At 37.4% G+C, this 14695-nt stretch overlaps 1 protein-coding gene across 5 annotated transcripts in view; it reads left to right on the forward strand.

Moving 5' to 3' along the window:
- The first annotated feature begins 5184 nt into the window (after window positions 1-5184).
- The window catches only part of Ros1 (ROS proto-oncogene 1, receptor tyrosine kinase), a 133673-nt gene continuing 124162 nt past the window's right edge, over window positions 5185-14695 (forward strand). For 3 of the 5 annotated variants that reach the window (XM_047558199.1, XM_047558200.1, XM_047558201.1), the window contains exons 1-3: window positions 5188-5839; window positions 10990-11034; window positions 13230-13289. In XM_047558199.1, coding sequence (XP_047414155.1) covers window positions 5717-5839; window positions 10990-11034; window positions 13230-13289 — 228 coding nt within the window. In that variant the 5' untranslated portion in view covers window positions 5188-5716. Of the gene's footprint in view, window positions 5840-10989; window positions 11035-13229; window positions 13290-14695 lie in introns of all 5 variants that reach the window. The other 2 variants (XM_047558202.1, XM_047558203.1) reach the window with 2 other exon arrangements.

Consider the following 14695-nt stretch of genomic DNA (forward strand, 5'->3'; position numbering starts at 1 on the left):
AAAGCACATGACTTAATTAGAAGGCAAGTGGAGTCCTGGGGTTTGCTTCTCATGGATCAATTTCTCCCTCCCTGACCTGCTTCCATCTGTCATTGAGTTCCCTGTCTCTGCAAGTGCCATCATTGCGCTCTCTGTCCTCCTTGCCCATCAGCTGGGCAAAGGCTTGGGAAGCTTAGGATGCTGCCTTCTATTTTCTGCCCCTTGGCTGTGCCTAGAATGAAGGCTTGAAACAGCAGCGATTCTGGCCCAAGGAGTGAGGGTGCAGTGGGGGTGGTCTGTAAGGTGAAATGCTGGGTACTGTGGTGGGATACTGTGGGATTCCCTGGCCTCATCAGGTCATGTTCTAACAGCATTAGAAACAAAGATTGGGGCATTCTTGAGGAAGGGGGATAGAAAAAAAATCCAATTTTAGATTCTGGTTCCTCTATTTCTAGAGGCTAGAAGAGGTAACATCTTAGGAGCTCACCTTTACTTTTGGAAACCTCTTATTTTTAGTCTTAAAGTAGTTTTTATTTCAGGTTTAACTTTAGGTAAAATGCTTAAGTGGTCACCTGATTTCTGGAAATATCTTCCATTAAGACACATTAAAATAAGTTATACTACATGTATGTATAACATGTCACAACATACTCTACTGTCATGCATACCTAAAAATAACAAATAAAAAAAAAAAAGACACAGCATCTACTTTAGAAGTAAATACACTTCTTCTTAAAAAAGCAACTGCTTAAATACCAACGCTTTAGGACTTTAGGTTTCTGAAAACTCCCCAGACTTGGAAGTGTCAGGGAAAAATGCTCTGAACAATAACAACAATGAAAACAACAACAACATAATGGTAATAATAATAATAATCCTTTAAGAATTCAGAATTAAATATTTGAGATTAAAAAAATCCCAAATTATATCTTGACATTCTTACTTTTATCTCTTATTATAATAAACCAAAGGCGATGATGCATCCTACTTCCATCTTCAAACCACAGCAAAGTAATGCACAGAATAAGAATGTCAAGCACTCTACTCTTTTGCTTTTCAACCACCAAGGTTCTGGGCTAAAATGAAATTTTAATTTGAGAATAATACAGCAGGAAAAAATTGCAGAGCAGAAACTAAATTTAATTTCTGGTTTTCACTTCTGTTCCTCTCGACTGGAACCTTTTAAATTTCAAAAGCCAGTTATCTAGTACTTTTGTCCTTTGCATTCTGTAGCAGCATCCCTTTCCCAAGGCAAGAAGATGAGATGCACTGGGTCAAAGGAACTTAAGTGGGGAAAGTGCTTCATAGATTGACATCACAACATACCTCACCAGAGAAACAAGGATTGCCCTGGTGACACTCAAGGCATCTGTCTCTTGGCTAATTTCAAAGTTCAGCTTTTGTGCTGTGATACACTGTGACCATGCTTGTAGAGGACCTGATACAAGTAAAAGTTGATGGTAGAAATACATTCTTGAGTAAGAATTTTCTTGCATGGCACATTCAGAGTTCTTGAATGTTGACATGACCCCTCTCCAGCCTAAATAGTTAAATGGTAGTGGGCCCATGTTTGGGCCTTTTTTTGATGACTCTACAATTTCACTTCCCTTGCATTACATGATGTTGTCAAAAGTGCAACTGAGTTTGAGTACACATGTACTTGATATTTTCAATAAATATAATTTCAGAACTGATAAATGTATCTGATGATATCAAATCATTTCTGTTGGTAACCTAATGTTGAGCTCATTCCAATGAAGCAGGATCAGAACTTGGAGAACATTTCTTAATAACTTCCTGTCATAATGCTACCTGAGTCAATCTATGAACAAGGTCATTGTTTCAGAATATGATTTCTTTATTGCAAAGATTTTCCTATGGGAAACTTGCTTTATTGTAGGGGATTAAACAGCAGTTTTGGTCTTGTATTTGGGGATAAAATTTTAATGTTTGTAGCTAAGATTTTGTTCAAAGATATTTTGGAGGAATTTTCTTGACTGAACTTTTTGGGTATTTAGGTTATCCTATTCTAACATGAGATGAATTGGCAGGATTATGAATTTTCTCCTTTCAAATGCTAGTATAGACTTTTTTAAGATTACTGTTTTCAAAAAATTTGTGAATCTGTAGTATGTGTTCATAGTGCAAAATTCAGACATTACAAATGGTTCATCAGGAAAAAATACTTTTTTCTCTTTCCTCATTGAGAAACAACTGTGGTTGCCTGTGAACTATGACCCTCCCTCTCATGTGGTTTATATACAAGCGATCCTCATTTTGCTTGGAAGTGCAGGACCATAAAAATAACTATGTAAGCTGAAAACTAGCAAAGTGATCTCAATAATGACTGGGAAAAATTACAAGTGTTTCCTACCCTCCTATTATCATCCTACAACTTAATTCAAAGAGATCTCTTTTCTATTCTTTGGTAAATTGACAAACTTCTTCCTAAGTTAGGATCAGTATTAGATATTTAAGCTTTTGCATTTTCAATATTGTGAAATATCTCCAAGAGATTTATCAACGTGAATTTTTTTGTTTTGCCAGCATGACTTCTTCTGAGATATCCTTTTCATCATAATGACTTTCTTCATTTGTGTTCATAACTCTTCCCTTACTTATTTCCTTGGGCCACAGGTATAGAGTTTCAAATGCAGCAATATCAATATTCTTATGGTTCTATCATTTGCATCTTGAATTTCCCCCAAAGTCCATGAGTTCAAGATTTGTTCCCCAGAGCAATGCTATTAGAGGTAGAGGAGTCTTTAAATGGTGGGACCTAGGTGGAAGTCATTCGGAGGGTACCCTCAAAAGGAAAAATGGGACCCCAGGCCCTTCATCTTTTTCATTTACTCCCGTCCATGAGGTGAGCAACTTTGCTCCACCACATGCTCCTGCCATGGTGTCTGCCACACCATCCGGAGTCTAAAAGCAGTGGATCCTCCTGATCATGGACTGGAACCTCCAAGACTATAGGCCAAAATAAACTTTTTCCCTTCATAAGTTGATTATCTCAGGTGTCAGTGATTGCTAATTCCCTAATTCTGTTTACATTTGATTTAATTCCATTTCTGTTTTTTTTTTTTTTCACTTTGTTGTATTTTAATCTTTGTTGGACAATTCATTTTTTCAATTACTCATTTTTCTAAATTTCATTTTGCAAAATGTTGTAAGGATTTACCACTGGGAGGCAACGAGGCAACACAACTACAAGCTTTGCTGCCTGTGCATGAAGAGAATATCAGACGTGCAATGACCTTTCACTGATAGACTGAAAGAGTGACATGAAGGTCTCTGATCATGATGCTCATCTGTGCTTTATGTCTGATTTGTGATCTTAAGGGGTAGCTGAGAAGTTTGTAGTTTGTGCAATTATTCATAATAAAGTTTGAAATGTGATGTTGGGAAGCTGGTGTTAAAACCAAACTATCGTAATTGACATTACTGCTTATCAGAATCATGCAAATGATGATTGCCTTTATGGTGGCAGATTGTATTTTCTAAAAGTGGTACAATAACCTCTGCCATCCTACCTGTCCTTCCAAAACCTGGTCTCTCCCATAGCAAGAGATGGGAGTCTACTTCCCTTCTCCTTGAATCTGGGCAGGTTTCTAATTTTCTGGAAACCAACAGAATGCAGCAGATGTGACTGCATGCTTTATAAAGAGAAGATAGTTCATGCTTTGAGAACTGGAATACTTTTAGCAAACTCTAAACCACTCGGTAAGCAGTCTGATTGCCCAGAGACCATCATGCTGTGAGGAAATTCAAACAGACTCATGTGGAGAAATCATATGAAGATTATGTAAATATATTGATCCCATATTACATGATTGTACTTTTACTTTCCAGTCTTTTGCTGATATAAGTAATTCTGCAACTAATGTTCTTCAACACATTTCACCTCACAAAGTGCTGGTTAAATTCCAAAAACCAGAATACATGTAAAGTCTTGAAATTGGAAGGATACTTCTTTTTCACATCTCACCAATAAAGTTAGAACAAAAAAATGAGATAAAAGAATGCACTTAAGTTTTCAGTGGATGATATTTGGTGCTCCATTTTGTCAATGAAGTAAAAGTTACAAATATTGTTTATGCTAAAAGGGCAAGAAGCTCCAACAAGCCAGGCACAGTGGCATATATCTATAATTCTAGTGACTCAGGAGGCTGAGACAAGAGAATTGCAAGTTCAAAGCCAGCCTCAGCAATTAGTGAGGCCCTAAGCAACTTAGTAAGACCCTGTCTCAATAAACACATAAATAAATAAATAAATAAATAAATAAAATGAGGATTGGGGTATGTGGCTCAGTGATTAAGTGCCCCTGGGTTCAATCTCTGGCACCAAATAAAGACTAACTAACAAATAACAAATAAACAAAAATTACATCAACAACCATAGTAAAGAAGAAGATAAATTTTATTGGAATGAGAAAAATCCATTAATCAAGATAATTTTTCTCTGATTTAAAATCATACTTTGTAGAAAGATGGTCAGATTCCCTCCAACCAAGATATTGAGTAGCTATGTATTCTTTACATTCCTGAAAATGCAAAAAAATGAGCGAAGAGTGGATGAACAGTAGAAAATTTTTTCGAGAAAGAAGTTTTAAGGGGTAAGTTTGGGTCAGTTTCCATTCATGTTTATGTTGCATACAATCTGTCAGCATTTACTGAAGATGTTTAACTCAAAACAAGACCTCATGCACATGTTACAATGAGAACCTCATGCCCATAAGATAAGGTAAATTATATTTGCTATAATTTGTTTAAGAAAAAGAGGAAATTTGACACTTCAGATTGTCGTTAAAAAAAATCATCACAAAAATATCTGGCCTTAAACAGTTAGCCCTCCAGAATCTAAAAAATAGCCATCTAGGATCACTTCTGTATCTTGTAGATTTCAAATTCTTTGTTTTAGAATTTGACTTAACTTTATCTTGATGCTAGGCTCATTGAAATTCTGTGTAATACTTCCTCTTCAGGGTAGTTACACTTGTTCATATCTGAGTTCTCTCTGGTGTCTGGTTTCTGTCTCAATAGACCTGATAAGAGTGTTTTAGTTAATATGTAGTAAAGTTCTGAGAGTGTTCTAACAAACTTCCTTGTCTGTAACTCACCCTCAGAGAATTTATCTATTAATTTCAACTTTGTTTGCTCTTTAATTTTAAAATAAGTATTTGGTTTCAAAGTGTTCTGTTTTCCCTTTCTCTTGCAATACTTGACTTACATGCTTCTAATTTTTTTTGACAATTATTATAATAGTGTTACTGTTTGCTAAAGCCTAGGTGGTCGAAAACCAATTTCCTGCATAGCTGAACCAACCTCAAAGAAGTAAAGTGGTGGATGATCCATGGGAGCCTTCTACTTTCAGGCTGTGCAAGTGTCACAAACTTGCCGACACGCAATTTGCGTTTTCGGCTTTGTTTACTTTCCACATGAAGCGCTCTTCTAAGGTCTAAGCTTTAGTCAGTGAGTGACTTTCTTTATGGGAGTAAAAGGAAGCTAAGTCATGAAATAGCTACTATGTGATTGTTACAAGTTATCTAGGATTCAAAGGTCTAAACTATAAGGTCCGACTCTTATTTCAAAAGGCAAAGATACTCTAACATTGTAAAACAACAACAAAAATCCACTAGTCACTCTTTCAATTGAAGTGATGAAGCCTAAAGAATTCACATAGCAAAATGGAGAAAATCAGAAGACCAGCTGTCTAAAAATCCTCCACTGGTGAAGTGATGAAGAACATTCACTGGCTTATTCTGAAATTTGCCAATTTTGTGACTCTTGGCTGCATATGGATTTCTGTGGCACAGTGCATGGTTTTAAACAGCTGCCTGAAGTCGTGTGTAACCAGCCTGGTAAGTTTCAGCAATTGCAGATTTGTCTTTGTGGGAATTAGAACATGAATTCCACTTGTTACAATTGATAGCACGGGTTTATTTTTATGAGAACTTTTCTCAAGGGCTTTATTTTTATGAGAACTTTTCTTCATGAGAAGTGGTAGCAAGGGAAGGCAGGTTATTTTTTGTGTGAACTAAATCAGGAATATTCATGATTGCAAAAGATAAGACAGGTTATTTTATTTCTTTGTCATCTGGTCTATGACCAGATTTTGCTGGGGGGAAATGATGGTGTGGGGATTGGGAAAAGGACGCTTAAGTGGAATTAATTTTGCACACTTTAAAAATATTTCATTTAATTTATAACAATATGATTCATATTTGTCTTAAAATGTGAATGGGTTTGGCCACAGTGTAAATCTTCTAGTTCCACAATAACAGTAATATTTGTATTATGGATGAATCACACAGAAAGATGGATGACCATGGAAGCAGATGCAGATGCCATGTAAAACATTTCACTTCAAAAGAAAGAATCATTTGTAAATTCCCTTATTTCTGACTATGCATTAGTAATTTTTAATTAATGACTTTTTCATATGGAAATTTATGTTCTCTTTCTTATTTCTCATTGTCATGCCTTCTCTGCCTTCTGTATATGTCGTATCATATTTTTTCAGTTGTAATTTAGTTGTGCCTTAATCATGCAATCAACTTTAAAAATCAAGTATTTTCTGGCTAAGGAAAGATGTACTCTTCCTATCTAAAGACCAAGGAAATAGCAAGAGAGCTTACATATGACACTATCTATAGCCATATATTTAAAAATAATGAAGTTAGCAAATAGTCATTGCTATTATGCTAACATTGGAGATAGAATTCTGTGGCACCTTAAAAAAGAAACTTGTGTTACACACTTTTAGTTTGGTTTAAACTATAGTTTAAAACACTATTTAAGCTTACTGTAGATAATAGCATTTTAAAAATAACTCAATGTTTTATATAAACCTTTGCTGAAGCCCTCATTGCCTTTAATGTAGAATTATTGACTTCAGTTTTTTTATAGTTGTAATCCAAGCTTAAAATGGAAGCATGGCTGGACTGAGGATGCAGTTCAGTGGTAGCGCGTTTCCCTAGCACACCAAGGTCCTGACTTTGATCCTTAGTACCTCAAAACGACAACAACAACAACAACAACAAAAAACAAAAACAAACAAACAAAAAAACAAGTAGACAAAAGAAAGCAAAACAAGGAAAAATCGAAGCATGGGATTACTAACTATCTTCTCTAAAAAGATTTTCTGATTATAGTAAGTTTAGGTATGTGTTGTAAAATATTTTTTAGGTAAAGAAATGGAGAAGGGGGAGGAACCATATCGACACTACTTTTAACCTCTAATTGTATTTTCTTTTAGTATTTTATCCCCAATATATCTTCAAATATATATTCACATACAATTTTACACACAATTGTGCGCAAGGTCTTTTCATTTCATATTGTATTATGAGTTTCCCCCTGAACCCTGAGTACCACTCTAATTTGTTAATTTCCTAACTGTTGAAACTGATGGTGATTGTTCAGCCCTGCGGGCTCCATGTTTGGTTCGGTTTGGTTGTATTTATTCTTGTCTTTCTGTGTGGGCTGCTTGGTTCGGGTTTTGGCAGCGGGAGTGGACGGCTCGTTCCTTCGTTGAGCTGCCTTCCGCTTCCCACCTACGGGAAAGGCTAGCTGATGAGGTGGGGACTGCAGGAGAGACACAGCCTGCCAATCTGACCAGACTGTGGTAAGAAGGTTCTGATCAGGGCCGCCCACTCAGGGCTTGGAGGGGCGAATGTGAGCTGAGTGAACCACTGAGGGGAGCCCTGGATCAGGATAGAGGCTGTGCAGCCTCTTATGTCCTGGGCCATCCTCTTAATCAGACATTTGCTGTGAGGTCATCTTTGATTTCACTGAGTGATTCTTGATATTGAGGCATTTTTTAATTTAAAAAAGAAACACACAATCTTGAACTAAAGTTATGTTAGAATTGCTGGGCAAAAATGCACTAAGTCTGAGTTCTGTGCTCTAAGATGGCTGTTTCACGTTATTTGAGGGATCTGTCTGTATTAGGTGAGTGTATTAACTGACAGTGTGTTTGAATTCTAGATGCCGCCTGTGGCAGAAATAATAAGTAATATTCTTTAGAACACCAGTATGGGAGATCCTTGACGAAAAAGAAAATAATAAAAAAAAAGATTGATGGTTACATAATTCAAGGAAGTGCATTTTGCTCCACCCTTTTTTGTAGATCTGTAGGGCACAGTAGCAAATTAAAGACTTTGTTAATCACAATCGTCTAATCTTTGGCAATACAATTCTTTTCTGGAGTGATAAAGCCCAACATTAGAGGAACTAATGTTGAGAAGTGTTCAGTTAGAAGGATCAGTTCAATCCAATAAAATTTCCTGGCTATCGATGTACATTCAGCTCTGTGGTAGACCCATTTGGGAATACAAAAAGACTGTGATCTCTTCCCTGTTGGAAGTTACAGTATGTTGAGGTGTCAAGGTTTCCATCAATAGACAGCTTAAAACCACTACAAATAAGGTATATTGTATTTTTCAACATTGGATGATGATGACAATACCTTTGTTTATTTGTTTCTGAAATTCCAAAGAAATTTGTAACTAACCAAAGATATGTATGCGAAGGACTCTTTATAGCAAGTTTGCACATAATTTTGATAATAGATTTCTAAGGTCTGTTGTGTACTATAATAATTAACACATTGTTCAAATCAAATCTTCACAGAACCTTATGAATTATATGTTATGCTATTCATGTGTCAGATGAGAACACTAAGTTTAAAATTTCATATCAAGAGCAAGTATCATACGTGGGATTAAAATGCAGATCATTCTGCTCTCTTCCCATAATTAGGGTAGGAAGCAAAGAATGAGATTATTTCCAACTGAGGTGGGCAAGACAGAAAAGCTTGTGCCAAGAAGTGGATGTTAGGTTAAGAGCGTCAGAGAGGGGGGCCTGGATTCTTCTCTTGGAGGCGGATAATTGGAGCAATTGGGACTAAGGTAAATTGCTTGGGAGATCCCAAGGTCCAAGTGAGAAATACGAATTTGGTGCTGAGTGTGGGAAGGCTTGTACATTTATGAGAAGCACAGGCTTTGGAGGCAATCTCCCTGCCCCTTTCAAATCCTTACTCTGGCAAATTACTAAATCTCCTTGTGCCACAGTTGTGAAATGGGACTAATACTAGCGCTCACCTTATAGGGTTGTTGAGATGCCCGAGTGAGATTTAGTGTAAAAAAACTCCTATAACAGTGTCTGGAACATTGGAATAATTCAATAAAAGTTTGCCATGATGATTATGAGGAGAAGGATGGAGAATGTGTGGAAATTAGGGAAGATGTTGATAAAATGTTTTTTCAGAAACTCATACACCTGACTTATGAAGCTACTTTTCCCAGTACAGCTCGACAGGCACTCCATTCAACCCATTAAATTTGTTCTCCATAAGTACCAGAAAAACTCATGATTGTTACACTGTGACTTTATGGTTGCCAAGAAATACTCTGTCATTTTATTGTTTAAAATACAACACAAAGATTACCCAGCTTCCACATTTTGCTTTTATGAACTAATGTGTATTTTGAAAGGGATTGGAAAGAATTTAATTAGAAACTCATTGTCTTTCACTTGAGTTTATATGATTGAGATTCAGTCATATAAAGGGGAATCAAAACTTTGCTTTGAACAAATTTGTAGAAACAAGGTATTATTAGATACTTGGTTAGTAGATTAATCTTTTAGTCCTTTCTAAAAACAATATGTTATTATTCAGTTCTTAGCTAAAAGCAAGAACATATAAGAAAACTTTTTTCCCTAAAAATATAAGTGGTTAGGGAATGGAGTTTAGAGAAATTCTATTCACATATCAAATGGGAGTGGAAAAGGGCAACCTTTATTTTTTTGATTCCTGTGTCTGTTTACTTTTGATTTTAACCCACACAATGCCAGGCCATGGAATAATGCTTCCAAGGGATTTCTGGAGCGTTCTGGAGTGGGAGACCACATGAATTCATGAACTTATTCCTTCTACATTTATTTCTTGAACACCTGTTATCCCTCATGCACAGTTCTAGGCATTGGGGATAGAGTGAAGGGCAAAATGGATGTAAGGGAGGAGAGTATTCAGTGAACGTAGTGATGGAATGTCTTCTGTCCCTCCTTTGAAAAACAGGCTGTTCAGAGGCCTCATCAGATACTTAAGCCACCTCCAGAACCTCCTTGGGAATTTTTGCCATCTCCTGTGATATATCTTGCTTGTAGTACTGGCCCAGTCAAGGACAGATGCCATGCCCCTTGCTGGATTAGTCACTTCTCCAATTCAGTGGTTCATATCAGCAAAGCTTTAAGGGGTGGCTCTGATCAGCACTAACTAGAATTACTAGAAATATTTACTTAGGTTGCCTCTGCCTTTGATTCTAAGTGAATCAGTGGAGCATGTGATCGATTATATGACTGAAAATTAGTCCATTTCTGTGTGACACTATTCAGGTATTATCTCATTATTGTGGGCCCAGTACCACCATACTTTGCAAATCTTCTATTGATGAAGGACCCTATTCAAATAAGGACCAGGAAAGGATGAGCAATTTGTAGACTCTTCCCCTTAGTTTCCATTTCTTTTATTTTTTTCCCCAGGATAAAAAGCTTATTAAAATTTGAAAATCTGTGAGAAATTAACAGATAATTTATATGACATTCTGAATTTGTATTTTTTCAGCCCTTTAATGAGTAATTGCAAAAAAGAAAATTCTAAGAACAATTCATCTGTAATACAAGTCCTTTGACTTGATCAATTCACTAATTCACCTTAATTGTTTAATTCTGAATCAGACTCTTTTCAACGTCCTTCCTCACTCCTTAAAGTCATACTCTTACTCCCACCTTGGTAGTTCCTGCAGAACTCTCAGGCATTCCATCTATGATTTGTACCAGCATTTTGTTTGGTTTCATGATGGATTTAATGACTTGGAAACCTTAGGTTCCTCTATTTGCAGTTAGAAAACAATGAGGAGGCAATACAATTCCAGGAAAAAAAAAAGGTGCAGTTAGTTACGCTGAGCCCAGTTGATACCTGTACTTACCACCTCCTCCTTCATTTCAGGGAAGGCAGCTTGACATTGGCACACCGTACAACCTGAGTGAGCCGGTGAGTAACTGCTTCCGTTGTCAAGAACTTCACAGTGTTTGTGTTAATATAACAGGAACGATGATCAGGTTTTGTGACAATAAGGATAATTACTAAATAAAATCTCATTTACCAGTCCCTGCTAAAAAATGGTCAAAGGGAAATAGTGAAAAGTCTGAATTATGGAATTTGCTTAAAAATGAAGTATGTTAAGGTGGAAAAAGCATTGGACTAACCCAATACTGTGATTTTGACTCTACATAGCTACGTGGCTTTGGATAGATTATTTACTATTTTCACGACTTAGTTTTACTACGTGTTGTCTGAGAGGGTTGGTCTAGACAGTCTCCAATGTTTCTTTCAAAATTATAGTTTATAGAAAAAGGGTGTGGGTGGGGGGCATGGATGTCATGAAAATCAAAGGGAGATCAGTAGAGGAAAGGGACCAGGGGGTGGGAGATGTGGAGGGATTGGGGGAGGGCTAGGGAGTGATATTGGCCAAAATATATTGTTGTATTGTGTGCATGTATGAATAAGTAACAACAAATCCATCATTATGTACAACTATAACACACTGATAAAAATGTGGAAAGATAAAAAATAAAAATACATTTTATGGTCTTGTTACTTTTCTTTACAAGTATTTATTAAACAAATGTTTAGCGACTTTAGAGTATTGGTCTGAACCAGGCACTGAGTTAGGTATCAGAGATTTACAAATGAAATAAATAGTCTCTGTTTAAAAGAATCCTCAACCTTTTGAGACACATACATAAAATCAAGGCCAGAAAGCATCTGAGCACCAGAATAGTGGTGTATTTTATGGGTGTGAGTGGTTGGGTGTTAAAAGACTACATAGGAGAGAGAGAAAAAAAACAAAAGCCCCATACTTCCCTGCAAAGCCTTTACTTTAAACTGAAATTAGAAAGAAGGAGAGTTTTTTAGAGGATGAGGGGAAGGCATATCAGTAAAAGTCGGCTTTTTGTGTAAAGGAACAAAGGTGCAAAATAGCCTAACTTGTTTAGGAAAGCAAAAGTTTTTCAGCTTGTTTGAAAAATGCAGTGTGTGTGGAGGAGAGGGAGGTGGAGGTGAAACTGGCAAGTTAGGTGGGTCCAGGTCGTGAAGGGCTCTTTGTATCACGATTGGTAACTTGGCCTCGATTCTCAAATAACGGAGAGGCAGACAGAATTTAAGGTAAACAAAGGGTGTGACCAGGTTTGGTTTTAAAAAGATCACTCTAAATATGGAAACAAGTTCATGAGGCTGTTGGCAAGTGGTGAAGGGCATAGCAGAAAATCAGGGCAGTGCGTGAGGAACCCAGATGGATTGCAGTTAATGACCAGATGAGTTGGTAGGGCTCGGTGAAGGCTTGTCCATAGGGAGGAGGGGATAGTGCATGAGAGAAGGAGAAGGAGCCCTGATTCCTGGCTCAAGCAACTCAGAAGGTGGGGGCATGCTACAGGAAACACAGGAGAAAGAGAACAGGTGAAGGTGGAAAACGAGGAAATTAATGTTTCACATGCTCATTTGAGGTGTTTGTAGGGACTCAAGTGAAAATATCTCATGAACAAGTGGGTATGTGGGTCTGGAGCTAGAGAGCAGTGATTATCAATTTGGGGGTTATCCACACATGACCTGTGGAAGGCATAACCAATATAGTCACAGGCACAGAAAGAGCAAATAAGATAAGCATTGTGTCAAGTCAGTCCAATAGGAGGTCAGGACAGCTCTGGGAGGACGTTTCTAGGGCAACTGTGGAAGAAAAGCCAGCTAGTAGGCAGCTGACTTCCCAAATGGTTTACGTACTAGGTTTTGGCAGGTCACCTTTGGTTGTGTCCCCAATGTTGTGTTTCGCTTGTTAAGTGAGAATGGCCTGTGGACCCAGGATATACTTGATGCCACGCTGCCCTGGACACCTGTTGCCTGTGGATAGTGTGTTCTGGAAGGTTGGGTGCTCCCTGGGTCAGGGCCTGCCCAGGGCTTAACTCCCCTCAGCAACCCTACTGCCCTGCAGGGAACCACACCAAGCCCTTGTCGGTCTTCAGATATGACAGCTCTGATTAGAATCCAAAAGGTCCTGATCCTGCGGAGGCCTCAACTTCTTTAGTAGCTTCGTTTCCAAAACACAGGAGATACTTTTTGTTACTATGCATTTCTAGGTGAAAAGAAAGAGTCACCTTTCTTCAGTAGTTATCATTTGTTATTGTCTCTTGCAGTGCATCCAAGGATGTCATTTTTGGAAATCTGTAGATCAGGAAAACTGTGCTTTAAAGTGTGTAAGTATTAGTTATCTTTTTATTTTGATGTTGATGTTTCCCTTTAGAGAACAGTGATCTAGGAGGATTCCTATTCGCATTCCCATTTCCAGATAGTTTTTTTGACCCTAAAGGAAAGGCACGACAGCCTGAGTAATATGTAATAATTGGAAAAAAGTTGAGAGCAACATTATAAATGTATTGAGAGGCCAAGGAAGGTTGATGCAAACCAGGGATACCCAATTGCTCCGTTGTAAAGAACTTTTAGTAGAATGTTAAGGTATTTCTTAAATTTTCTATCTCTGTGCTTCTCAAAGTTTAATGTACAAGTATCTGGAATCTTATTAAAAAGCAAATACTGATTCAGTAGGTCATGGGTGGGACCTGAGACTCTGCACTTGTAAGAAGTTCCTAGGTGATGAGACATTGGTGTCCCCAAACCACATTTTGTATAGGAGAGCACTAGGTCATGTTCAAAATTTCTTTGTAGGGAACATGGCAAAGCAATCTAATCCAGACGTCACAAACACTCTATGTAAGAAATTGATCTCAGATGCTTTATTTTTTATTTTTCATTTAGCTTGGATTTGCCATTTAGTGTGTAACTTTATTAAGGTACTTAACTCCTTCATTCTTCTCTCACAGGCAGATTAGAATAATAATATAATTTCTCTCCTAAGGATGGTGCCTGACACATTATAAGTATTTATATTTCATGGATAAGAACATTGTCATTTAAAACTGGATTCCTTTGTTTAGGTTGTTCAGGTCAGAGGTTAAAACAGTATGAATCATAATAGTGTTGGGTAATCCTAATATTGTTTTATATTAAAGAGTAGATTATGGCAGCAAAATTTAAATAAGGACACTAAACTCTTCATATATATATAGTCCTCATAGTTTTTCTTATCTAGTGTATCCTCGCAGACCTCTGTTACGGGAATTATTTTGCTCATTCCCATATTTGTAGCTATATTTGTAGTCCATGTTCCTCATATAGTGGAAGTTATTAAAAAGAAGAGCATTTGTCCTCTGGACTTGGTAACTATCATGCACTTCTTAAAAATTGTAACTTAGATAATTATTTGTCAAGCTGTATGTTTAATATCATTTCTCCAGTCTGTAAGCTCCATCAGGGCAGGACAGTTTTGTCTACTTCGGTCTGTATTCTCTGCACTGACTACAGAGTGGGGTACAGTGTAGCTAGCTGTTCCATCATCAACACTCCCCAAGGGAATGAATGGGAAGTGCCATTTGTTTCCAGGCAACAACCCAAGAAGCAGTTATTGATGGAGCATTCAGTCCGAGCATAGGAACCCGCTGACTTTTGCTATCTAGAGTTATGGGCGGTGATTTTCATTTCAGTTTGACTCCCCTGGGCCTCTGTGGACACTCTTTCATTCCCTAACCTGTGTGCAGTTTCTCTC

The sequence above is a fragment of the Sciurus carolinensis genome, chromosome 7 (assembly GCF_902686445.1).
Source record: "Sciurus carolinensis chromosome 7, mSciCar1.2, whole genome shotgun sequence".
Taxonomy (NCBI): domain Eukaryota; kingdom Metazoa; phylum Chordata; class Mammalia; order Rodentia; family Sciuridae; genus Sciurus; species Sciurus carolinensis.